At 50.7% G+C, this 25,247-nt stretch overlaps 1 protein-coding gene and 2 long non-coding RNA genes across 5 annotated transcripts in view; 2 read left to right on the plus strand and 1 right to left on the minus strand.

Moving 5' to 3' along the window:
* The window catches only part of LOC114484778 (uncharacterized), a 9,841-nt gene extending 5,279 nt beyond the window's left edge, over positions 1-4,562 (plus strand). The window contains exons 2-3 of the long non-coding RNA XR_003678070.2: positions 2,820-2,920; positions 3,683-4,562. This is a non-coding gene — a long non-coding RNA (uncharacterized lncRNA). The remainder of the gene's footprint in view (positions 1-2,819; positions 2,921-3,682) is intronic.
* A 26-nt stretch (positions 4,563-4,588) lies between these two features.
* Positions 4,589-14,953, minus strand: TOB2 (transducer of ERBB2, 2). Of its 3 annotated transcripts, XM_028483325.2 has the most exons (4): positions 14,535-14,953; positions 13,461-13,593; positions 11,206-11,300; positions 4,589-8,498 (listed from the first exon to the last, which is right to left on the minus strand). In XM_028483325.2, the coding sequence occupies exon 4, from the start codon at positions 8,400-8,402 to the stop codon at positions 7,365-7,367; it is 1,038 nt and encodes a 345-aa protein (XP_028339126.1). In that variant the 5' UTR covers positions 8,403-8,498; positions 11,206-11,300; positions 13,461-13,593; positions 14,535-14,953; the 3' UTR covers positions 4,589-7,364. The 3 variants fall into 3 exon arrangements, with proteins under 3 accessions (XP_028339126.1, XP_007099971.1, XP_007099970.1); XM_007099909.4 differs by lacking the exon at positions 13,461-13,593; XM_007099908.4 differs by lacking the exons at positions 11,206-11,300; positions 13,461-13,593.
* A 1,033-nt stretch (positions 14,954-15,986) lies between these two features.
* LOC114484777 (uncharacterized) lies at positions 15,987-18,195 on the plus strand. Its single transcript, XR_003678069.2, has 3 exons — positions 15,987-16,406; positions 16,508-16,870; positions 18,069-18,195. It is a non-coding gene; the product is annotated as an uncharacterized lncRNA (long non-coding RNA).
* The last annotated feature ends 7,052 nt before the right edge of the window (positions 18,196-25,247 follow it).

Consider the following 25,247-nt stretch of genomic DNA (forward strand, 5'->3'; position numbering starts at 1 on the left):
CGTGTCCCCTGCATCGGCAGGCGGACTCTCAACCACTGCGCCACCAGGGAAGCCCTGAGGGAAGTTTTTAATTTTGATGAAGTCCAATTTATCAGTCTTTACTTTTATGGATCATTCTTTTGGAGTCATATCTAAGAAATCTTCGCATAACTTAAGTTCAAAAATATTTTCTCTTGTTGTTTTTTTTTCTTCTATTTTTTGGCTGTGCAGCATGCAGGATTTTAGTTCCCAGACCAAGGATCAAACCAGCACCCCCTGCAGTGGGAGTGCTGCATCTTGACTACGGGACCACCAGGGAAGTCCCTCTTTTGGTTTCTTTTAAACATTTTGTAGTTTTAGTTTTACATTTCTGCCCTCTGGATATCTCTGTGGCTCCGTGAAGGGGGTCATCTGCGCTTGCTGTGCCCATGGCTTTACCCCTCTGCACTTGCTGTGCCTATGGCTTTACCTCCTCTGCTTAGGAGTCTTGTTTCTTTTCCCATCTCCCTGCCCACCGCCTGGAGCCCCTCAATGTAGAGTCCAGGTGCCATCGTACCAGCCCAGCCTGAAGTACTTGGCATGTGTGCTGGGCCATAGCTCCTCCCCCATGAGCTTCTATCAACCCTCTGAAGAGCCTTCCTTCCGGGGCTGGATAGGAGCCTCCTGCGGCTCGCTGACCTTCCTTCTGCCGTGGATCTGATCAAGGTGTTGAAGTCATAATGACCTGGGTCTGTCTTCCACTTTTCTACCGCTAGAAGTCTCCCTGTCCTCCAGCAGGCCCGTGCCCAGGGCCCAGGCCAGGACCTCGCACAGAGGAGGGCTCTGGGGAGCTTTGCTGATTGAATGTGTGAGAGAACTCTCACTACCTCTGCTCCTAGCCACAGATGCGGCAACCTGGGCGTGAGAGACTTAACTCTCACATTGGAGGTTAGATCCCAGCTCGCCATCTGGGCTATGGGGCCCGTGATGTGGCCTTGAGGACTTCTTCGACCTCATCTTGTGCTGCTTGCCTGTCTCTTGGTTACTGCTGGCCCTTTCATTCCCTGAGCACACCATACTCTTTTCTACCTCGCCCTTGGGAGTGGCTGACCTCTCTTCTGCTCTCTCAGCCAGTTCTCTTGTAATTCAGATCGCGGGTTGAAAGCCCCCTCCTGGGGAAGGTTCGCCTTCCCCCACCTGCCCAATCTCAAGGAGCCACTTGGTCACTAGCTACCATCACCAGTTTTGATTGTCTTAGTGGAACATCCTCACGATCTGGCAAATCCTTCGCTTATTTGTTTGTGGTTCCTAGAACATCACTTCAGGAAGATGCCTGGAACAGTATCCAGCACTTATGGGGCCTCCGTGTTGAATGGTAAACGTTGAATGTTGAGTGATTTGCTGGAGTCAGTTAGGGCAGAGCCAGCCTCAGGACCCAGGTGTCCAGGTGGCTGGACCAGGCCTCCTCTCCTGCTTGGCCTCACCAACCCTGCCACAGGTCAACAGTGGCAGGTTCTGACCAGGTCCTCATGCCTGTGGGGGTCTCGGCTGGTAGCCCTATGGTCCCACCCAGCGGTCAGCCCTCCCTGGGGAAGGTGCCACAGCACGGGGTCCTCCAGGGCCCTCACCAGGGCTCAGGAGCCAGTGGGGCAGGAAGAGGTGCCGACCCAGGGACCAGCCCAAATGGCCTAGCTGGACAGGCACCTAGCCTCACTGCCTCTTGTACAAATGGGACAGATGTCAAGAGGGGAGGGAGATATTTGAGGTTACACAGAGTCGGCAGCTGTGAGGACGCACTTCTCTCGCTGGCAGTGAAATTCCCCAAATTAAACCCCAGAAAATCAGCAGGTTGCTGTCACCCAGGGGCTTGGAGACTTCCTGGCTGGTCCCAGCCTGTGCTTAGGCCCTGCCCACTCAGGACTTGGCTGAAGTGGCCAGAACCGGGGAAGGGAGGAGGGAGGGCAAGAGTGTGCCCCTCCACCCCATGACTCACTTGGGGGAGGTGGCAGTGAGGGGACCAGACAGTGGCATCCCCTTGGCCCAAGGGCGGGCGCTGACTCAGGCAAGCAGTGACGAATGGAGCAGGGTTCTCCAGCCACCATGACTCACCCCTACCCACCCATCTGTTCTCCAGGAGGAACTATTTTGAGGGTGATCAGTATACGTCCCAGGGTGCTGCCCTGCTGGGGGACAAGCAGCTTCCCACTCTTGCAGAGGGCAGACTGGGGGCCAGCCTAGTGTCTGCTTTGAGAATGGAGGTTCCTTTTCCACCCCAGCCTGGTCCCGCTGTTGGCAGGGTTGGGTTTCGACCTGTTTGCTGGTTCAAGGAAGCATCCTAGGCGGGGTTGGCTGCTGGTGTTTGAGGGTGAATGGTTATGGCCCTGATGATGAAACGGTACTTGTCATTTATTCTGGGCCAGCTGCGGTGCTCAGCATCTTCCACTCACTGTTTCATTTAATCTTCACAAGTAGGTGTAATCATTATACCCATTTTAGAGGTGAGGGAACTGAGACGCCTGAGTCGGTGGAGTGGTTGCTTGAGGTCACCCAGCTCAGGAGCGGCAGGGCCTGGATTGGAATCCTCGTTTTCTCAGGGAGCAGAGTCTAGACTCTTCCCTGATGGGCGCCCTCCTGACACATTCCCTGGGGAGGGGACTTGGTCTTGCTTTTCTCCTTCCTGGCTCTTCTTCGCCTCCTGATCCCTGGGCTCCCAGGCCCCCTGTGTACACCTCTCCTGTGACTGCTCCCGCCTGTGCTCCCAGGGCTGGCAGTGGGTGCTCATGGAGTGTTTGTGAATAAATGAGCCTTTTTTCCAAGGAACTCTGAGTCTACCAGAATGTTCTTTCTCCCCTTACCCCCAGGTCTCCCGCTGCACCGCTTCAGAGCCAGCAGTTGGTGGATAAACGGAGGCAAGAACGTATGAATGAATCATTTCTGTGCCTGAGCCATGGAGAATTTGGAGGTTTGTTCAAACCTGGACTCTCTGTTCTTTCAGCTGGAGGGGCTGGCCGGGAAGGTGATCTCGGCACCTGAGCTGGGCCTCCCCCAGGCCTGTCGGCTCCCTGGCACGTGCACAGGGAGTGGGAATGAGTGAGTGGGTTTGGGTGAGTGGGAGTGGGTATGGGCCCCTACTCTAGTAGAACCTGTGCCAGGTGTTTTATTTATATTAACATAAATAAGAATGAGTATGCGAGGGGCGCTTGGGCCCGCAGGCAATGGGCAACCTGTGCACAGGGACACTGCGACAGGCTGGGCTTCTCCCTGCCAGGGCAGAGGAAAGGGAGACCTCTGCCAGGGCCTGGGCATCCTGGACTGGGGCCTCCCTCTCCTCGACAGGCTCTGTTGGAGGAAGCGGCTCATGGAGGGGCCGGACATCAAGGGCTCCTGGGACCTTGTGCAGATGGGGGATGTCTGGCCTGAGAGCTTCTAGGCCCAGTTCACACACTTGGGTGGGGAGGGATGGGTGTTGGCCTGTTTGGGGGGTGAGGGGCCTGAGGAAACGCCGGTCCTTTCGATGCCACAGAAGAGGCGCTTGCCCCCTGCCCCAGCCTGGATGGAGGTGGCATCCCCCAGGCCTGTCACCTCTCCCACACCCCGTGGCAGCCCTGCCCCCCCACCCCCAGTGGCACTCTTCCATAGCAGTTACCATAGTTTTATACATGAAAAGGTCACGCATGGGGCAAAATCTCAGCTTCCCCACTTACTAGTTTTATGAATTTTGCAGGTAATCTAACTTGGAGCCCATTTCTCAGTTGTACCATGGAGATGATACCTGTCATCACGGGGTTGTTGTGAGGGTAGAATAAGATTCAACAAATACCTAGCTGGCATCTCCAACCCGTGGGCCTTGCAAGGCTGATGTACATCACCGCTGGGGAGCGGGCACCGGGTACCAAGGAAGAGGGAGGAGGCGCTGATTTCCTCCCTCGGCCCGGGCTCAGGCAGGCCACGTCACCCCTGACACAGCTCCGGAACTGCCCAGCCAAGAGAAGGGTCGAGAACCTAAGCACCAGGTTTTTGGACAGAACCTGACCTAGGTAGGCTCTTCTCGTCCTTGCCCACTCCTAAGGGTCTAGTGGTCTCTGCTGGCCAAATACTAGACGGAGAGCAGGCTGGAGGCTGAGCCCTCCCTTGGCTGAAGAGGTGTGTCCTGTTCTCACCACCTGTCAGCAGAGGGAGAGGGGCCGTTCCCAACCTCATGGAACCTGCTTCCAGCGTGGAACGGGCCCTGTGGGAGTGGGCACCCTGGTGTCCTGTGCCGAGGGGAGAGGCGGTAAGGGGGGGGCCTGTGACACTGTGCCCACCCAGGGCTCGGGTGAGGATGACCAGTCGTTTCGTGAAGTTAACAGGGGCTGGGTCACTCCAACTCTCCCTATCCCAAAAGGGGCCCCAGAAACAAAAAAAGCAGGGAGCAAGCAGAAGGTTATTATATATCATGCTTTTAATACAAACTTAAAAAAATCTGGAACAATATAAACTGTACAGATTTGATCAATCTTTTTGTTTTGTTTTTAAACTAAATCTCTAAACACACCTATGTTCCATTCCAAAGTATTACACAACATTCTGAATACAAAACGCTTGATTGTATTCCTCCTTCACTAAAGAAAACAAATTCATTACCAATACAAACTTAAAAAAATCTGGAACAATATAAACTGTACAGATTTGATCAATCTTTTTGTTTTGTTTTTAAACTAAATCTCTAAACACACCAATGTTCCATTCCAAAATATTGCACAACATTCTGAATACAAAACGTTTGATTGTATTCCTCCTTCACTAAAGAAAACAAATTCATTACCCTGCTCCCCCGAGCTCCTCTCCATGTTCCTCAGTGCCCCCCTTCCCATCCCCAGGGCTCAAACTAGAGAATCTACAGCTCACTGCATTGAGAAAAAGACACCATTCTGGACTAAAAGTTTACTTTCTTTACAAGACGATCCACCTTTTGACTTGTTCCTGGGAAAGAGGGGTAGACAGAGAGAGGATGGGGAAAGGGGAGAAATAGGTTTTATTCTCCTCTTTTTTTATTTTAAAGTTTGTTTTTCCTGAAAAAATATCTTTCTCTCCTCTTAAGAAAAAATCTTGAAAAGAAAAAAATTACTTTTACGTTAGAAATATACATATATTATATATACCTCTTACATTTTACAAATGTAGCAAATTATTCAATACAAACGGACACCAAAAAATGTAAAAAATAAAAAAAAAGTTTTCCTACGAAACCAGGTAAATTAGTGAAGATTTTTGTTTTGTTTTCTTAAAAAATAAAATAAAATTGAAGCAAAAATGCCTAGATTTGAGACAGACAGACTGAAGTGGGCCCAAGAGCCCAGCACAGCAGTCATGCTCCTGACCACACCTTTCTTCGTATTTCAAAAGCCGCTAAGGGGCCGGTCTCCCCCTCCCTGTATGTGGTGAGGAACAAGCCGCCCAGGGTGTGGGGCGTGCCTGTGTGCATGAGTCGGGGAAGAGGGGCTGGAAGGGGGCATAAGGCAGCATCCAACCTTTCCCAGAGAGCAGCCCGGGCCTGTCACCTGCGCGGGAGCTGAGGGCTCGGGAGAGGGTGGCCCAGACTGGGCCGGCCCCTGAGAAGTCTAGGGGGGACAGATGGTGCCGGGCCGAGGAGCCAGGGCATTGCCCCGCGCGGGGAGGTAGAGCTGGTGCCCACCGCAGGGAGAGGAGGCTGGCAGTGTCCGTCTGGGCCGGACGCGCTGCCACAGCAGTTGCCCACTTGGGGTCGCTGGGGAGGAGAGGGTGGGGTGCCAAAGGCTTTGGTACTTTCTGGTGATGGGGGCCCTGATGCTACGTGCCCACTTGCCAAAGCGTCATGGCGTGGAAACTGGCCCACTAGGGTTGGGTCAAGGTAACTTCTCTCCAGCAGAGGTGGGGAGGGCTCTTCAAGAATCCAGACACGCCCCCTGCCGTGGCCAAGCGCCTGTCCAGCCCAGCCTGCTCGAGATCAGCATCGGGCCCAGTGGGCCTGGGTCGGGCAGTGAGGGGATGGCAAGAGGTACCAAGAGGTTCCCAAGCAGGCAGGGGAAGAAATGTATTAAAGCAACATCTACAGCCCAAAGACCAAAGTCTCAATTCAAGGCTTTGGGCTGCCCACTCCAGGCACGGACCCCAAACTCCCACCGGCCGGGGCGCTCAGGGGAGCGCTCCCCACCCTGGGCCAAGGTCACACTATAGGAGGGCCGAGTCCAGGGACTTCTCTTAGGTATCAGAGGCTGCCTATACCCTCAGCCCCTCACTGCTAACCTTTTTTTTTTTTTTTTTGGTCAAAAACAAACAAAAGTGCAGATCCCTCCGTAGTCTGGAAACCAGTTCCTTGTGCAGTGCTTTCCTCTGGGAGCGTCAGGCTCAGCCCCAGTCTGGCGCCACCACGTGAAGCACCCCACAAAAGGACTGACAACCCACCCCCAGTGCATTCCCCACCCTCACACATAAATAAACACTTGCTGCAACCCGGAATCACACCCAGAGGGGAAGTTTCACATGGCTCGGGATCCTTTAAAACAGGAGAGCAAATCACGCACGCACGCACGCACACGCACGCCTGCACTCACCCCACCTCCCTACCCACGAGCTCGGGCCCAGGAAAGAAGGGGCTACGTGAGAGAGGCCACATGTGCCAATGGCTGGGTCCCCAGGGCCTCGGTGATGGTCTGGGCCAGGTGGGAATGGTGGCATGGGGCCACAAGACAGAGATGAAAGGGACACCAGACACAGTGCTAACCTCCCTGGAGTCACAGACTTCAGCTCTAGGGGGAGGGTGTCAAGTGGCCAGCTGGCAGCTCCCTAGGGCCCAGGCCTGAGACGAAGCAGGGGCTGGAGTCAGACCCATCTGGGGGGCAGGGCCCGAGAAGGCCTGCTGAGGTTGGATGGCTTTGAGTGAGAGGACAGCTGGGTGATGAAGGCAGTGACACGGGGCAGTCTCTCCCTATTCTGAGGAGGGCCAGGCCCCAGCCGCGGTTCTTCCTTCCCTGTGAGCTGGGACACACCAACCCTAAACCAGGCGTGCGAGGGAGGGAGGGAGGGAGGGAGGGAGCAGCAATTCACATCTGGACCATTCTTAGCACAGGAAGCCACTAATTAAAGATGTTATATAGAAAACTACATGTAAAAAAGAAAAAAAGAAAAAAAGAAAAAGAAATATAAAACCCAAACCAACCAAATAAATCAGAGGCAGGCAGGAGAACAGCAGGGGGGCTGAGCGAAACAGGATTCGGCGCTTCAGGAGCCCCCCACCCCCATGCCTGGGCTGGATCTTGTTTCTAGAAGTTAGAGTGAGAAGATTGGAAATCTTTTTGTGTATTTCTCTTTTCCTTTTTTTTGGCCTTTCCTTTCCTTTCTCTTTTCTGTGGTCTTGGGTGCTCCTGGCCCCACGGGCAGGTGGGCGGTCAGTTGGCCAGCACGACGGGCTGAAACGGCTGGCTGGGATACTGCATGGTGTTCAGGTTGTAGCTGAGGCCTTCCACGAAGGGCGCCTTCTCCAAGAAGAGGCTGTTGGCGCCACCTCCAAATACCTGGGCCATGTCGAAGTTGCTGCTGTTGCAGGTGCCAGCCCCACCGCCCCCGAAGGGGGCCGGGGTGCCACTGCCCTGGCCATCGGCCCCATCACAGAAGAGGCCGGGAGAGCCACCGCCGTTGTACACGAATTCCTTGGCATTGGGTGAGAGCTGGGACTGAGGGGCTGGGTTGGTGGCGATGAAGTTCAGTGAATGCAGAGACAGAGAGAGGCTCTTCTGCTTCAGCAGGCTGTTGGTGGGAGAGCGGGCCATGCGGGGCTGCTGCTGGGGGATCTGCTGGCCACTTGCCCCGCCCCCGGCCCCCCCACCCCCACCCGCTGCCCCGCCCCCCTTCTTCATCTTGGTGGAGCCAAACTTGGTGGCTGCGAAGGAGGCGGTGGTAAAAGTGATGGGCTGAGCGGAGCGGGGCATGAAGGTGGGGCTGGGCGACTGGCCGAAGGACGGTGACGGGGAGTTGGACAGAGAGCTGTCCTGGCTGCCGATGGGCACGAACACCTGGGCATCAGGATTGAAGCTGCTCTTGATCTCCTTGTCCAGCTCTGGGGCAACGCAGCCCTCGCTGTCATCCAGGTAGAGCACCTTCACAGCCCCCTTCTCACCAATCTGGTAGGACACCTCGAAAGGGTCGATCCAGACGCTCAGCTCCTCGGGCACGTTGGCCCGCACGTCCTCCACCGCCAGCCCACTCCGCTTGGCGGCCAGCTCCACCACGGGGTCCACTATCTCCCCGATGTGGACACAGCGGAAGCCAGAGCCCTTCAGTGGCTTGTCAGGGTACCAGTGGCCTTCATATTTCTTTTTCAAGAGTCGCTCCAGCTCCTCACCAAACAGGTCTGCCCGGCGCCGGGGCAGCTTGTTGTACAGGTAGGAGATGATGAAGTTCAGGGCCACCTTGATCTCCAGCTGCATCGTCCTTTCCTAGGCAGAGAACCAGCACAGGCACGTGCACAAGCCAAGGACAGTGGTAGGAAATGTAAGGTGGGCAGCCTTGGGCTCCAGACAATGCTGAAAAACGAGAAAGAAAGGCTTCATGAGTAGATGTGCAGGAAGCCAGCGGGGATTAGACAGAAAAGCACCAACTTTGGATCACATAGCCTCAGGGTCCCATTTCTGCCCCACCAGTGACAGGTTTATACGTGTGACTGTGGGCAAGTCACTTTTTTCTGAGCCTTAGCTTCATCCGTAACATGATATTTTAGTCGGCACTTGATAAATATTTTTAAGTACTTCTAAAGAAACAGGGGTACTGTGGTTTCCCCTATTTTGAGAATTCAGGTCACTTTATGAGTGACACCAAAAAAATCGAGCTCCTAAATCGGATGGAGAAGGGAAGGCTCTTGCTAACTTGTCTCTGCAATATCTCGGTGAAGTCCCACTCCCAAACTGTCACAGGCCAAGACAGGAGTTTAAAATCTTTAGTTTCAACCCCTTAAATGGAAAGGGATACAGGTCACTGAACAGGAAGCAGCACTGCAAACTTTTCACGGGAGGCCAGGACTCCGATCACATCCAATTTGTTATCCTGAGCTCCCTGGGTGTGCGTGTGCTCTGGCTCACTCTGGGTTTGCAGAGCTGATTCTTTTGCAGAACAGTGTAACCAAGGCGAGCATTTCCATCCAGACAGCCTCCAAGAATGGAGGCTGGGGCGTGATCCCCAGGAAGAAGCCAAGACCCATCCCAATCAGAGGCATGGACCAACAAGGAAACGACTGACTAGGGGATGCCCTGGGGAAGCAGAGGAAAGGAGACGGAAGCGGGCCCTGTGGGCCGACAAAGCCTTAAGAGCAGTACTGGTGCGGCCTGAGGGAAACCTCTATAGTTTCTGGCTAGAGTGTAGGTGATGAGGCGGGCAGAGAGAAGAAATTTTCCATCACCCTACAGCCTCCAGCTGGGGACCCACCATCACTCAGTCTCCCAGGGACTGTCTGACCACCTGTCCTTGGCACCAGACCAGATTTATCACGTGTTTGGAGATCCCTGGAGAGGAGGCAGCCCAACATAAACACTCGGCTTGTTATTTTGGGACTCTCTCACAGCCAGATCCACAGAGGTCAAAAAGGTTTATTCCTGAGGTCTGGGCCAGCCTCATTTCTCAGGAAGATGATCTGTGAGGTCCTGAGAGCCAGTGATCCTAATTGCCTCACTTTCTCTAAAAGGGCAGATCCAGGCTCATGCCATGGGAGAACTGAACTGAAAAGGGCCATTTTTGAGGGCCGACAGAACCAGAACATGTTCCTAACCAGACCTCTGGGTAAGAATGTGCTGCTGAGCTCAGCACAGAGACAAGACTGATCCACGATCCATCAAGGGCATCTTTTGTCCCTGGAGCTGGATTTTGATTAAAATCCCTTCTGGGTCCAGCACACAGTCTCCAGGTGCTAATTCTAGGCTTGAGGATCTTGAGCTTTCTGAACACCTGACGCAACTCGCTACACTGTAATTCTAAGGCCTGGGACCATGGCTCCCCAGGGCGTTTTAAGGATGGAATCCTCAGACAAAGCTCTCCGGGGTGAGTATCAGAGAAAACACACTGGGTTAATGTGGAGTATCTGATGACACTGGCCATGTCTAGCCCCACCCTCACTTCAGATCTGAGTAGACAAAGGGTCACGTGGGGCATCAAAAGAAGTGCCACGAGCATGGCCTCTTCTGAGCCCTCCACGGGGAGGCTCAGGATTCAGGTGACTCTTTTCTCCCCATCTATCCCAGCCTCCAATACAGACAATCTCCACGTGTCTTCAGATGTCTATTCCTGGTTGCCAAAGATCAATTCCAGGGTCCTTCTAGGTTTAAAGAGAAGAAGAATGATAAAGATAAGGAGCTTTCTGTTTATGAGGATTGGATTCATCACCAGGTGCAAAGATAGCCACCAGGACCATGGGTCTCCCCTCAAGAACGAAGGTCTGTAAGGGCCACAGTGGCCCACTAGAAGTGTCCAACACACAGGAGACTAAAAAGTTGTAAAGAAAGTGGGCACTGGTTCCGAAGAATGGGCCTGGAGTTAAAGACAGTGTCTTCAAAGTATTTTTGAAAAGTAAAACTTGAACATGACATATGACCCTTCTCCCAAGGCACCACATGGCCTCTTGGCATGCCACACGGTCCAAAGGGCTCCTGCCCCCTGCTATGCCTTCTCAAACTCTGCTGCGTAATTGCCTTCTAAATCACCTCCCCTGAACAGTTCAGCCTCAAAATGGGAGCATTTTAAATGCAGGCCAAAGTCATTGGGAAATAAGCCTCCCACCCCAAAATACAATAGAATCACTGTCATCAGCCCTGCCTAGCTAACCATTTTCTGCAGCATTAGCAACTAAAGCTGCACGCCAGGGGCTTCCCTGGTGGCGCAGTGGTTGAGAATCCACCTGCCAATGCACGGGATACGGGTTCGAGCCCTGGTCCGGGAGATCCCACATACTGCAGAGCAACTAAGCCCGTGCGCCACAACTACTGAGCCTGCTCTCTAGAGCCCACGAGCCTCAAATAGTGAGCCTGTGTGCCACAACTACTGAAGCCTGTGAGCCTAGAGCCCGTGCTCCACAACGAGAGAAGCCACCGCAATGAGAAGCCCACACATTGCAACGAAGAGTAGCCCCGCTCGCCGCAACTAGAGAAAGCCTGTGCACAGCAACGAAGACCCAACGCGGCCAAAAATAAATAAATAAATAATAAATAAATTTATTTAAAAAAAAAAAAGCGGCACACCAATTTATACCTCAGTGATGCTGCTACACAAATCAGAAGTAGATAATGCCACCTTCGCTTCTTCAACTGGAGAACAGGCCAGGCCAGATGGCTGTGGGGCGGAACCTTACAAAAACACCGGACAACCAGAATGAGATTTTCTGCTCTGGCAGCTCAGGCTCTAATTTTGACTTCAAGAAGCTTACGGAACAGAGGATTAAAGCACTGGTGCTGTCTTTAACTAAAGATAGGAGTGACCACTCATCAGTTTGTTCATCTTTTTAAGGCTACTGGACAAATTCTAGAGCTTATATATTAAATATTCATACAATGTGATAAAATTAGATAGCTTAAAAATAACCACCCTTCAATAAAAGGAACAAGTAGATTCAAGTTAAGCCGCAGGAGAGGACTCAAAGACTTTCTCCAACCCTGACACAGGCACAAAAGGCCAGAAATGTGGCAAAAAGAAAAAAAAAAAGGCTAAGTGCTTAACAACAGCAAAATCTACCTTTTGTCAATATATTAAAAAGTTGCAAATATGAGAGTAAAATTCTGTCCCCTTTTATTTAGAATCTTATCCTCCATTTGCTTTACTTCCAGCAACAAAGTTCATCCTGGATTCAGATCCCTGTGTTGAGTTTTAAAGAAGTGCTCAAGAGAACGTCAAAAAAGGGGGAAGAAAGAAGCTGGAAGGAGGCTGCAAGTCAACGATATGGTAAATGGAGACGCCAGAGAACTTCTGACAAAAACTCGAAGGACGGTTTTTAGGAAGAAAAAGTTGTTTTAAAGGGGAAAAGGAAGGATAGTGAGGGAACCCACTGGGCCCCCAAAGCCTGAGCACCTGTAAAATATTCAGGCACCTCAAGCCTTAACATCCAAATCACAGGACAATCAAGCACTACCAGATTCAAATGAGTGAGGAAAGAGGACTCGGGGTCCTCAATTTTGACAAGGACAGCAGGTGTCACAGGCCGGGCGCTGGACAGTGGGAGCCCGGTTCTGGTGGGACAGGGCGTGGCCCTACCACACTGGTCCCCGAGGCAGACGGCTGGGTGTGGTTGAAAGGCTACCAGGACTTGTGCCAACTGACTGCACCACCCCGCCCAGTGTCCCACACCATCTCCCCGAAACATGGACTGTGCAAGCCCAAGTCTGACTACAAGACTCCCTCCGACTAAGAGGGCACTTTTGGGAATTCCCTGGCGGTCCACTGGTTAGGACTCCATGCTCTGACTGACTGCCGACAGCCTGGGTTCCATCCCCAGTCGGGAACTAAGATCTCACAAAACCCCGCTGGGCGGCCAAAAAAAAAAAAAAAAAAAAGGCCCTTCCTAGGGCTCTCCAGGTTCCTCTGAAGCCAGGAAGACTTGACTGAACCCCAACATACACGGGAGGCCGGGGGCAAAGGTGCACTCTGGGAATTGTAGTCTTCAGAAACCTCATGCTCAGGTTGGAGCAAACGACCTACTTTCTCTGCACACTACAGTTCCCTGCGTACTTTGCGAAGACTCAGCCGGGGAACTACGCATGCCCGGTAAGGGGAGCTGGCGGAGGGTGGGAGAACCGAGGAAAAGTTTCCGATGCACATGCGCGCTGTGGCTGACTGGCGCCCGCCCCCCCCCCCTCCCCCGCCCACCGCCTAATACATTTTATATAAATTCTACCCATAAGGCCTACTCCCCGTATTGTGTCGCCCACCATATCCATGTCTCGGCTTCCCGAAAAACTGAACTTTTCTTTCTTCCTCTCTCGTCACTGCCTCGCAAGACCGCTGAATTAACGAACAGCTTCTAATAAGTTTTTTCTGGGTGAAGGCGGTAGGCTGGGATAGATAGGAGTCACATCCCTCCCCCTCCCCAAACCCATGCCCCTTAATCTGTATTCCTTGGGCTGGGTGGTTTCCTTTTGGAGTTGCTGTAGGAACGGTGGATTCAAAGAGAAAAGAGCCTTTTCACTTAACGCCCAGCGGGCTCCGCTGTAGCACCTCACAACCAGGAATGGAACGGCAGGAATAAACCCAGTCCTCCCGTCCTCTCGGCCAAAGAAATTCCCAGTTTTAAGCTGCGGGGAGGCGCCGGGCCGACAATCAGAAGGCCCGACGCCAGCAGGGCCCAAGCCTCACCCCTCTTCTAATCCAAGTCCGAGTAACGCAGACCCGGCTAGGTAATGGGAAAGAGTTCCCGGGCAGGGAAGGAAAAACTACATCTGACAACATTTTCTAATACTTAAAATTGTTTGTGAGTCTCCTCTCACTGCAAGGCCTGCTCTATTGACCAGACTTACCAGATCCTCGGCAAAGCTCCCCTGCAGGGTGTTAAATCCTCCTAATCCTGCCTCCCACACAAGCTTCTCTCCCCCTCCGCTTAAGAGGGGGATGGGGGCAGGCACCCAAGAAAGCAATAGGGGTGTTTTTCTGCTGTTAAATCAAAGATGAGGGACCCACTCCCAGGGTAGGGGGGGGTAGGAAGAAGAAAAAAAAGGTTAGATACTGAGCAGACACCCGGGAGCCCCCTCGGCTAGCCCACAAGTTGACGCCTACTGTGTGGGGTTCTGGTTCCTCTAGGGGGTGGGAAAGGGCTGCCAGCTGCCCCTCCTCTCTCTGTTCCCTCCTCCTCCCCCTCCCTTTCTGGTCAAGGGCACAGTCCATCCTCTGGACAGGAGCTTAGGAGTAAGGCTCTTCCTCCCAGGCACCTCACCAGGGTCAACCAGAATCCACTCACGGATACTGCTGTAAGGGTACTTTTTTCCGCCCAGTTTTCCCTTAAAACACTAACGAGGATAAAGAGCTCAAGCCAAATGGTAAATTCTGGCTCGGCGGCCAGAGGACAGTCACCACTGACCGGTCCAAAAGGGGGATGTCCACCCTCCATCCCTCAGGCTCCACAGGGCCAAAAATAAACCCTATTAATTATTACCACCCTCCTTCCCCGCACACGGGAAAAGCAGAAAAACAAGGCCTGGATCCCCTTCCTTCTTCTGATTTTATTTAATGGTGGTGGGAGTTATGTTTTCGCAGGGAACGAGGAAAATCTAGCGACTCTCTAGAATATGAAGAACGGAGAGAAAAGGGAGGAAATGCACCGCACCCAGGAGGTGGCCACACTTGGAACAGGGAAAGAAAGGGGCTCTGGGATACCCCAGGATGAGAGCAAACGTGAGGGAAAGAAGAGCACGGGGGAAAGGTGGGGTCCAGTGGGAAGGTGGAAGGGGAAAGGAAAATGTTGGCCAGGTGAAAGGGGGGGGGCGACAGCAACGTGGAGCGTCCACCAAAGCGGAGAGCGGGAGTGGGGCGGGGGTGGGGGAAGGCGTCGGGCCTGTTGGGTCTATGGGGAGGCCCCCCGCCCCCCGCTCACTCACTCGGGTCTCCGCGGCGGCGGGGCGGTGTGCCGACCGCGGGGCGGCTTCTTCCTCCAGGGTGGTCCTGGGCGCGGGGCGGAGGTCGCTCTCCCTTCCCGGGAGCCGATGTGTCCTTTTCTTCGTTGAGGATGGGGGAGCGAGTGAGGGGGGTATGGGCTATGACTCTCAATAATAATTCTTTCAGCTTTTTGGAGGTCGGGCTCAGCGGCGGGGGACAGAGGGCGGGGAGGCAGGCCGGCCGGCGGCGACGGCGCGGGGATGGAGGACCGGAGGGTGGCTCGTGTCGCGGAGCGGAAGACGGTCCCGGCTGTGGCCGGCAGACGGTTTTGCCCTTCTGGCCCCGCGTCGCCCGAGCCACTCGCTTCTCTCCGCCGACTACCCGCACCTTCCCGCGCCCCGGCCCGAAGTGAGCAAAGTCAATGAAAAGTTTCACCCTTAGCAACCCTGCGCACGGATCCGGCTTCCCCACCCCTGCGTGATGCGTCCCTCCGCCCTGCAGGGGCGGGGCCGAGCGCCGGCCGGAACTACTTCCCAGCCGGCGGACTGCTTAACCCCTCATGGTTCGCGGCGCGCGGCTCCGAGTGGAAGCCGAGGGTGCCCGGCCACCGCCCTCGTCCCACCCTCGGGCGGCCGGCCTGTTTGTCTCTTCACTCAGATCCCGGCTCAAACGTCTGCTGCTTCTGGCTGGCCTGTGTAACGCGGTCCGCCTTCCCTCCCCATCACGACGCTGCTTCGCATTTTCATGCCCCTAACCACTCAAATCGTGCTCATCGTGTTAGGTGTTTCCCTAGGTAGACAGCGAGCTCGGGAGGGCAGGGGCCTGGCCTGGGACTCAGTTGCTCACTTTAGGTGTGTTGGCTGAATGGATGTCGCAGGGAAGGGAGTTTCCCCGCTGTGTCTTCGGCCCTGCACCTGCCCCGGCGCCGACGGTTCGTATGCTCGTCCGAACTGTCCCCGCAGGCCACCTCGGCGAGTCGCTCCAGCTCTGGAACTCTGACCGTCCGACCTTCCCCGTGGCGCTCGCACCGCCCCAGATATGGTCTCTTCGCGCGTGGGGGAGCTGAGGGGACGACTCGAACTCTGTAAAGGTTTCGGACCTTTATCAACGCGGCTTAGCCCGAATCTTCCGAGCTCCTGGTGCCTCGTCGGGGGACGCGTGACGTCGAGGGAAGGGCGAGGGGGAAACCTGGGCCCGGGCAGAGCGGGAGGAAGAGGGGGCGAGGAGAGGCCGAACGGCCACGAAAAGGAGCTGAGCGACACATTAACCTTCCGCTTGCCGCCTCTGGCGCCCGTTAACCTCGCGGCGCGGACAGGGCCAGCGCCGGTTCCGCTCAGGCGCGCGAGCCTGTCCCCTGCCCTCTCCGGGCGGGGCTCAGCCCCTCTGCGGACGCACCCTTAGTTTCTCCTAGGTCGGCGACCCACCCCTAAGGGGCACCAGAGCCACATTTCTAATAGTAACAGCCCCCACCAACGGGGGTGGCGCCTGCCCGTGCCAGAGGCTCCGCGCTTGCGCACCCGACGGTCCCTCGGGCGGCTGACCCAGGTTCGCCGAAACCGGCACCCTCGCGCGCTCGGCGCCCCCGGCCCGGGCTATGGCCACGCGGGCCACTCGGCTACTTTGTGACTGTGCGGGGCACGGAGTTGGGGGTAGGGAGGCCTGTGCCCAGTGAGGTCATAGGCGGACTGGACTGCCAGGTGGTAAAGCCCGGGGCCGCTGGGAGCTTGCGCCTGAAGTCTTCCCATCCCTTCTTCAATCGCCCATTCCCCAACTCTCCCCACCCCCGGCCTTTATTTTCATTCCAGACGGTTCCAGCCCAACAGCCGCCAAACCCACGTGGGATGGCGAGATGCGAAAGTTTCCAGCTACGAACGGTTTGCAGTGTTGTTTTTTTTTTCCTTGATCACTTTTTTTGGCAAGGGCAGAGAGCAACGGTAGCGTGCGGGTTTAAATGCGCTTTCTTTGACTGTTGTAGAGAAACGGCGGACTGGAGGGCAAACTCCAAGGGGACAGAAAAGGGGACGGAGCCTGAGCCCGAGAGCTCCCATCCCCCACACTCTGAGCGCTTCAGCCCCTGGGGCACCTCAAGGGACTACTTGCTTGTGCGTCAGCGAGTGCCAAAGCGTCACACACACGCCCCCTCCGCCTAGCCCCACTCCGCCCCTCCCCTTCTTTTTCCTCCTTCACCTCGTTCCCCTCCCCTTCCCTTCTCCTCCCCTCTCCTCCCCTCTCCTCCCCTCCCCTCCTCTCCCCTCCCCTCGCGTCGCGAGTTCCAACCGGGCAGCGAGACCTAGCCGACTCAGGGCGTCAGAGTACTGGAGAGCTAAAAATATAACCGGTACGTTAGCAACAGCCTTCCCATTGGTGGGGAAGAGGGAGCGGCAGCATCTGATTGGGTGTTCGATCCAACCTCTAGGACGGGGGAGTGGGGGCCGAGAGCCAAGGAGCCTGGCCCTGGAGAGTGCGTTTGAGCATTGGGGCATTGCAAGGGATGCTGGTATTTGTAGTCATTTATTAGAGGCAGCTGTGGAAATAGGTGGGTTTGAATCCCAGTTCCGCCACCAACTGTTTTATCTTGATTTAATGGCAACAAATCTCTTTACATCATCAAACCTGTTTTCTCATCCTTAAAATGGAGATCGTGCGGGGATTAAATATGATACTGTATGTACAGCCTGTCTCAAATAGGTACTATTCTTAATTTAAAGGTCACCGTTCTGGCCAAATTGCATCCTACATGTGCTGTGCTCAGTTCATTGTGTATTTCCCAATAGGAAACCTTACAAGACAGGATGAGAAAGGTGAAAGTGAGTTGAAACGAATTCTCCTAGGGTATCACAGGAAGGAGGGACGGAGTCCATATAAGTAGATAAAGGGTATACATTTCCTACCGTTCACTGCAGGCTGTGGGAGAGTGGAGTAAATCTCTGGAAGGAAGGTGTTGAATTTTTGCGCGTTCCTATATTTATTCGAATCTCCCCTGCAGTGCTGAAAACACATCAGCCTTGAGCAATATCACTGAAACAAAACTGAGAAATCCAGCTTCCTTGGTAAATGGGATCCCTGGGTAAAAGGTTAGCATATAAATAGGAAAAAATAAAATAGAGGGGAAAAAGGCAATCACCATTCTTAACTGCTGATGTCTCCATTTATCATGTGGTGAGGAGGACGTTTTTTCTCTCCCCAACGTGTGATTTCATCTTGCCAGGGCTTAATTGTGAGCTGAATTCCTACTCAAGCATTCCAGAGTCCCCTCCCATTTGGAATAATCATACGTTGACAGGCATACGCTTTGTTTTCAAAATGGTGAGCTTCAGGAGTAAGCGTGTGCTTGGGGAGAGGGTGGAGGCAGCTCCCCTGTCTGAGAGTAAGCAAGTTATGCCGGATGTTTTGTTGTGACAAGTCAGGCTAGTCATAATTAGCCCCAATTAACTCTCAGGGGTGAGTCACTCTCTCATATACACATGTTGGGGTGAGAAATTTTGTAGTTTCTTTTAAGTTATCCAAGAAAATAGTTCCTCAGTTTGATTCTTCAGATCCACTCCTCCAACTGGGCAGGAGCAAAGAGCCACAACAGAAATTAGCTTTGGAGAAGAGTGATTGGATGGATGCCAAGGGCAAATGATTTGCTATGTATTGACCTGATGTGAGTGAATTCTAGTAAACAAGGTAAGTGAACAAACCTGTCTTTGGCTAAGACACTAAAACTACCGTGTTCAAAGAAAGTATCATTGTAGCCTTGGTGGTGGCAGAGAGGCCACTTGGGGATAGAGTTGATAAGGAACTGAATAACTGGGAAAAGATGGGAACTGGAGTCCTTTTTTTTTTTTTTTTTTTTTTTTAAGGCAGGAAAATTCCAACCAAGGCAAAGAATCTTTCACCTTTATGTCCTTGCTTCAAACTATAAAGAGCTACAGGTCAAAATATAGTGACATACAATCCCTTCGAAATTTAGTCAGTTGAATTTGATTCCCTGGGAAGTTAATTTTCTTAATTTAGAAGCTGCTAATTGGCAGGCCAAGGTCCACATCTGGTGGATGTATTGCCTTGGCATATACTGACACATTAAAATTTCAAAAATGAGTTGACAGGGACTTCCCTGGTGGTCCAGTGGTTAAGACTTCACCTTTCAATGAAGGGGGTGTGTGTTCGATCCCTGGTGGGGGAGCTAAGATCCCACAAGGCTCGGGGCCAAAAAACCAAAACATTAAAAAAAAAACAAAAACAGAAGCAATATTGTAACAAGTTCAATAAAGACTTTAAAAATGGTCCCTATCCAAAAAAAAAAAAAAAGAGTTGACAACACTTAAAACTTGGGAGATTGCACAAAAATATCTTAATTTGCCACTTGTCCTAAATTCAAAAGATCTGTTAACACTGGGTATTCAAGCTGGCAATTGTCTGGACTTGAACAGCAACTGTCTTCTTTAGGGCCTGTGCTCTCTGGTTCCAAGGTCCCTACCACTCCCTATTGTCCCTCAGACACTGAGGCCCAGTGCCACATACCGTTGATCATCATGCCTTTTTTTTTTTTCCTTGGCGGCAAGGCTCGGCATGCGGGATCTTAGTTCCCTAACCAGGGGTGCAGGGGTGGAACCCGTGACCCCTGCAATAGAAGGGCAGAGTCTTAACCGCTGGGCTGCCAGGGAAGTCCCACCCCCTCCCTTTTAATCACTTATATTACTCACCCATACTGAATTTGTGACCCCTTTTTCTAATAACTTTTTCTTTTTTAGAAGATGTTGGGGGTAGGAGTTTATTAATTAATTAATTTATTTTTGCTGTGTTGGGTCTTCGTTTCTGTGCGAGGGCTTTCTCTAGTTGTGGAAAGCGGGGGCCACTCTTCATCGCGGTGCGCGGGCCTCTCACTATCGCGGCCTCTCTTATTGCGGAGCACAGGCTCCAGACGCGCAGGCTCAGTAGTTGTGGCTCACGGGCCTAGTTGCCCCGCGGCATGTGGGATCCTCCCAGACCAGGGCTCGAACCCGTAGACCAGGGCTCGAACCCGTGTCCCCTGCATTAGCAGGCAGATTCTCAACCACTGCACCACCAGGGAAACCCAGTGTTTTTTTTTTAGAACAGAATAAATTGAAAATACTGTACAGACAGTAAATGTTTCATGAAATTTTTCTGTTATACATATGTACTAGGCATGAGAGATTGTTGTGGGGTATGGTGCATCTGGAAGCATTCATGAGATGTTAGGAGCTTAGAAGGAAAAGGTACAGACTTGGCTGGATGATGTGACGGTGGTGGAATGGTATTTCAAACAAAGGAAATAGAGAGCCAAGATGGGCTGTGTGTGAGGAATTCCCTTCAGCTGCCTAATGAACAGCAGAGAATGAATAGAGGAAAACCTGAGGTAGGGAAGAGAGGGAACCATATGGAGGATCTTCAATGCTAGAACTTAAATGTTTATCTATGAAGTAAAGGCCCACTGTAAAAGAGCTACCATTTATGATGTAAAGCCTTCCCAGTAAGGGTCAGGCACTTACGAGGTCACATTTAATCCTTACAACCCAGAGGGAGGCATTAAGAAAAAGAAAACACCGAAAACCTCACTAAAGGTCAATAGCAGATTAGAATTCAAATACAGGACTGATTATAAAGCCCACACATTTCTCTTTATACTTTTAAAGGAGATTAAATTACCATATGTGTACAGAGTATATCTGAGAAGCTGGAAGACACCCATCCTTTTTAGATCCTAGAAATGAATGTATCAAACACTGAATACTTAATAGTAATAATCATAAACCCAGGAAATGGAACCACTTTCTTAGACTGACTATGATGAGTTATTTCAACTAGACCTGTGTAGGCAGTGCTTATTCAACAGTGGAGAAAAGCAATAATTTTTAAGCCCATTCTGATTTTTTGTGGCCATACACAGTTGGCTGAGATCATTATTCTAATTCTTTTCACAGAACTATATACTATTAGAGGTTAAAATTCAGCTTGTAAGCAATGTTTTCCCAATAGAGGATTTAGTATTATCATTATTCTAATTTTTAAAACTGAAAAGGACTTATTCTAAAGTCCAAGATAGATGATAACTAAGGATTTGAACTTGAATGCTGTTTATCTAAGGCGTTTTTAACTTATTCGTTGTATTGTATCATTCTCTTGGCCTCAGAGAGCAAACAAATGGAAAATGGGATTATAAAATTAGGTGACAGAGGAACAGAGTTCAGCAGAATTCACCAGACTGAGGTTGAACTTGTCCTGTTGCTGACCAGTGTGGAAATCCTACTGGGCATTAAATTTTAAGCTCCCTTGCAAGAACTTTTAGAGGCATACACACTAAGACTCACAGAGCACAGTTAAGGTGGTGTTTTGCTGAAAGTAAGGAGTAGCTTTTCAAACATCTGGAGATGCAAGATGTTATGTAGACCAAGGTGGTTAATAAACAAATGGGTTTTTTGGCAGGGGGACCACACCGCGCGGCATGTGGGATCTTAGTTCTCCCACCAGGGGTTGAACCTGTGCCCCCTGCATTGGAAGCACAGAGTCTGAACCACTGCCAGGGAAGTCCCAATAAACAAATTTTAGAAACTGATTTGTTTAGCAAAACAAAACATTTTGACTTATATTACACATTAAAACTAAAGTTACTATAGAATCAAATGACAGATTCTAGTTATAATCTGAAAATTATCTGGTTTCTGCAACTTGTTTGATATACCATAACCCTCACCTGATGCTTTAGAACTGCTCAGAGCTCCCGGAACACATCACCCCATTCAAACTGTTTCCCCCACACAAATATCTTTATCTGCAGACCCTACCCCCTTTGCCTGTAGGTCCAACATGGCCTTCAAAGCCCAGTTTATTATCTGGTTTCTATGACTTCAGTTATTCATTCAATACTGAGAACCTGCTACCTGCTGGGCAGAACAGATTTGCTTCCTGCCATCATGGAACACAGCCTACTAGATGACAGTCAATATTACCAAATGCTATAAACACAATGCTTATGGTGCTATGTGGGAGTATAACAAGAGGAACTTAGATTGGGGGTTGGATGAGGCATCTTTTAGGAAATACTTAGCTAAGGTCTGAAGGATGAGTAGGAGTTAGCCGAGTAGAAGGGAAGCAGAGCTTCAGAGGTAAAAAAAGAGGTAAAAAGCACTGCGGCAGGAAGGAAAATGGCATTTTGAGGAACTGAAAGGAGCCCTCAGGCAGCCCTATGGCTGTGGCCTTCCCCTAGCCTTCCCGGGGTACCCCATGCGAGGCCCAGAACCCTTCCTTTGTGCATCCCCTTTGTTACACTGAGCTATTTCTGGCAAGCTCAATTATTAAATTCCTTAAAGGCAGAGATTATCTTAATTCTATTTTGGACACTCAATACATTACAAATAACCAAGTTTTATTGGTCCAAGATAAAACTCTGATAGGAAGTCAGAAGGCTCTCATCTCAACTTGGATCTGCCACTGAGTTGCAGCGTAACATTGGGCCAGGCCCCTGGATTCTCCAGGACTCACAGCCTTTTTCAAATTCATGGTGTCAAAGACCTACTTGACTGGAAGTCTCCAATTACGAATGTGGCTCCTCAGGATAACTTGCTTATTGCCTCTAGCAGACAAAAAGTACAGGTAGTTGAGTTAGGGTAAAGGATATGTCTGAATTTGAATTTACTTAAACCAACCTCCTCCCATGTCCTTTTTTTTTTCTGGTGGGGGTGCTGCACTCAGAGGTGTGTGGGATCTTAGTTCCCCGACCAGGGACTGCACCCATGCCCTCTGCATTGGAAATGCATAGTCTTAACCACTGTACCACTGGGGAGACCCCTCCCCTCATATCCTTAATGTGAGTATATATGCACTTTGTGAGACAAATCGACCAAGTTCAGTTCTCCTAACTCATTCAGGTACATTTTGTCTCATTCCCTTCACCATTACTGGAAGCCATCTCTTCAGTTCAAAATTCAAGTTGGACAGGAAGCGGAAACAGCAAAAGTTTCTAAAAATAACTTTGGTTTACCTATCATAAAAGGCATGGGTGGTTTTGAATTCCAGTAGTAATAAGAGAACAAGGTGCTTAATGAATCCCAGTACCTTTATTTTGAATCACAAATTCCTGGGTGACTAAAATTCCTCGAGTTAAAATTAAATTGGGAAGGGGCTGACTACCAGAAAATAAACACCTACTTTATGAATACAATAGCAACAGAAAGGGTTTCCAATTTTTAGAAGAAAAATAACATGAAGCAGCACCACCTGGTGGGTGTTACAAGATGAAATGCCCACATTGACTGTTCTGAGAGCCCCCACCGCACTGCAGATGTTTCATCAAGGACAGCTGCCATCAGAGCTGCTGCAAGGCCATGCTTCTCACTGCAGCTAGCCTCACAGTCAGCTCCTCAAACAGAAGACTGAAATGATATATCATTCCTGTTTTAGAAGCTTTTGGTGTACAGAACTTCTCGATGTGGATTAACACAGCCTTGCTTCTTGAATTTAAGGAATGCCATGAACCAATCTATTAATTTTTCTGTGGTACAGTCTGCCAGAGTGCTCTGCGAAGAATCTTTTTTTCCATTCCTACCATGGCTGGGTGAGAGGAGAGGAAAAGGTGGAGAGGTGCCAGTGTACTAATAGGCAATTCAGGTGATGCTCTGTGCTCCATTTCCTTTCTGTAGGCATTTCTTTTGGCAGCTGCAGCAGCTTGACGGGGGGAGGAAGAGGCAGCCCACCAATCACCTCTTCTTGAAGCCATATTTTTTGCGTTCATAGAAGAGATCTGTCTTAGAGCTCCCCAAATTGACAATCTTTGGGCAACCATCTCTCTGGAAAACAGAATAGATAAGCTGTTAAAAGTCTCTGAGCTTGAACTGAGAGGAATTTAAGATAAAAATAACTTTTGGATTAATGGTTTAGCCATTCATCTTACCAGTTCAGTTATCCTATTTGACCAATCAAGTATTTACTAAACAACTAGAATGTGCCCAGGGCCTGTCCACTGTTTATCCAGTGGCCTGCACTTATAATGTTGGATTCTTAGCCCACTTCTGTTACTAATAAGATACAGTGGAGGTAGACTCTAAAACTCTTTAATGTGTTCAAAGGATTTTCTCCAAGTGAGAAGTAAGAAATGGTAATAATCATATACAGATCAAGCTTCCTAGCTCTCTTTCACTGTCCCAAGAAAGGAGAAATTACCAAGGGGAAAAAAAACTAAAGACTTTAGGAAATAGTACCTTACATTTTAAATATCATAAGAGAATAGTGAGTTTGATGTGTCCGTATTAATTCACTTAACCGGACACATGGTCTTGGGGGAAGAGTGCTCCTGTGCCAGAAACAACTGCTGACAGCTCATACTCTGATGTGTAGTGACACCCTCCCCTGGCCGTTTTGTGAGCTTGAGTGGTTTCAGTGAAGCCCTTGGGAAGCTGTGTTGTGCAGGAATGATGATTCCAATCAGTTGATTTGCGATGATGGGAGGAAAATTGGGGGAACTGCTACTGGAAGAAACCTTCTTAGATCTCATGATTTTATTAAACACCCATGTCAAAGGTAGCTGTTTCCTGTGACACTGGGCTATAGAACGAATGAATGAATCAAGTCCTTAGGCATCTCATTTCTAATTCAGCTGACTTCTCTTTTTGGGGACTGATATCAACACTGCACAAAAATCTCTGAAACCACACAAAGCCACCACTAACATTTCATTATTTTCTAGAAAACATGTACCATGTATTACACTGAGAACTACCATCTGTGGAGTTTGGTGTGCTAAGCAAGCCAGGTTGTGGGCCCAGCCCCACCAATGGCTTGCTGGGTGAACTCAAGTAAGCCACGCAATCTGTGCTGAAAGTCCTGGTACAGACGTGGGAAGAGCTGCCTCTCCTGGCCCCAGGTAGCCTGCTATTAAACACAACAGTGCTTTAAGCCCTTTAGGGATGCTTTGAAATTTTATGGTATGATGATAGCCTGTTCAGGCTTACTCTGCCTCACTGACTTGTGTGATTGGGGGCAAACCACTTCTGTCTGGGTTTGTATCCAACTATAAAATAAGATGACTGGATCAGGTCAACGTATATAAACTGTATTTATAGAGCCCTAGAGAGTCCTGAGAGGTGCCAGGTGACAGTAGGACTCATCCTCCAATCTGTGCAGCTGTGTTCTCACTCATATTAAGATTGTAGGGACTTCCCTGGCACAGTGGTTAAGAATCCACCTTCCAATGCAGGGGACATGGATTCAAGCCCTGGTCCGGGAAGATCCCACATGCCTCAGAGCAACTAAGCCCATGCACCACAACTACTGAGCCCGCGCACCTAGAGCCTGTGCTCTGCAACGGGAAGCCGCTGTGATGAGAAGCCTGCGCACCGCAATGAAGAGCAGCCCCTGCTCGCCACAACTAGAGAAAGCCCGCGCTCAGCAACGAAGACCCAACGTAGCCAAAAAAAACAAAACAAAAAAACAAACAAAAAAAAGGTTGTAGGCTCTGGAGATAGGTCACCTGAATTCTGAGAAGTTATTAACCTCCTTGTGTCTCTTTTTAGTCACATATTAAATTACTACAATGGTAGAACCGACCTTACAGAATTAAGAATCAATATACTTAGAACAATGCCTAGCATATAGCCAGCCCTTAATAAATTATAAGAAATTGCCAAAAATAAATATCAGCAATTTCATGATGGTTCACCTAACACACAGACACACACATACACATGCAGCTTCTGTGTAAGATACTTTTTGAAGAT

The sequence above is a fragment of the Physeter macrocephalus genome, unplaced genomic scaffold, assembly GCF_002837175.3.
Source record: "Physeter macrocephalus isolate SW-GA unplaced genomic scaffold, ASM283717v5 random_19, whole genome shotgun sequence".
Taxonomy (NCBI): Eukaryota; Metazoa; Chordata; class Mammalia; order Artiodactyla; family Physeteridae; genus Physeter; species Physeter macrocephalus.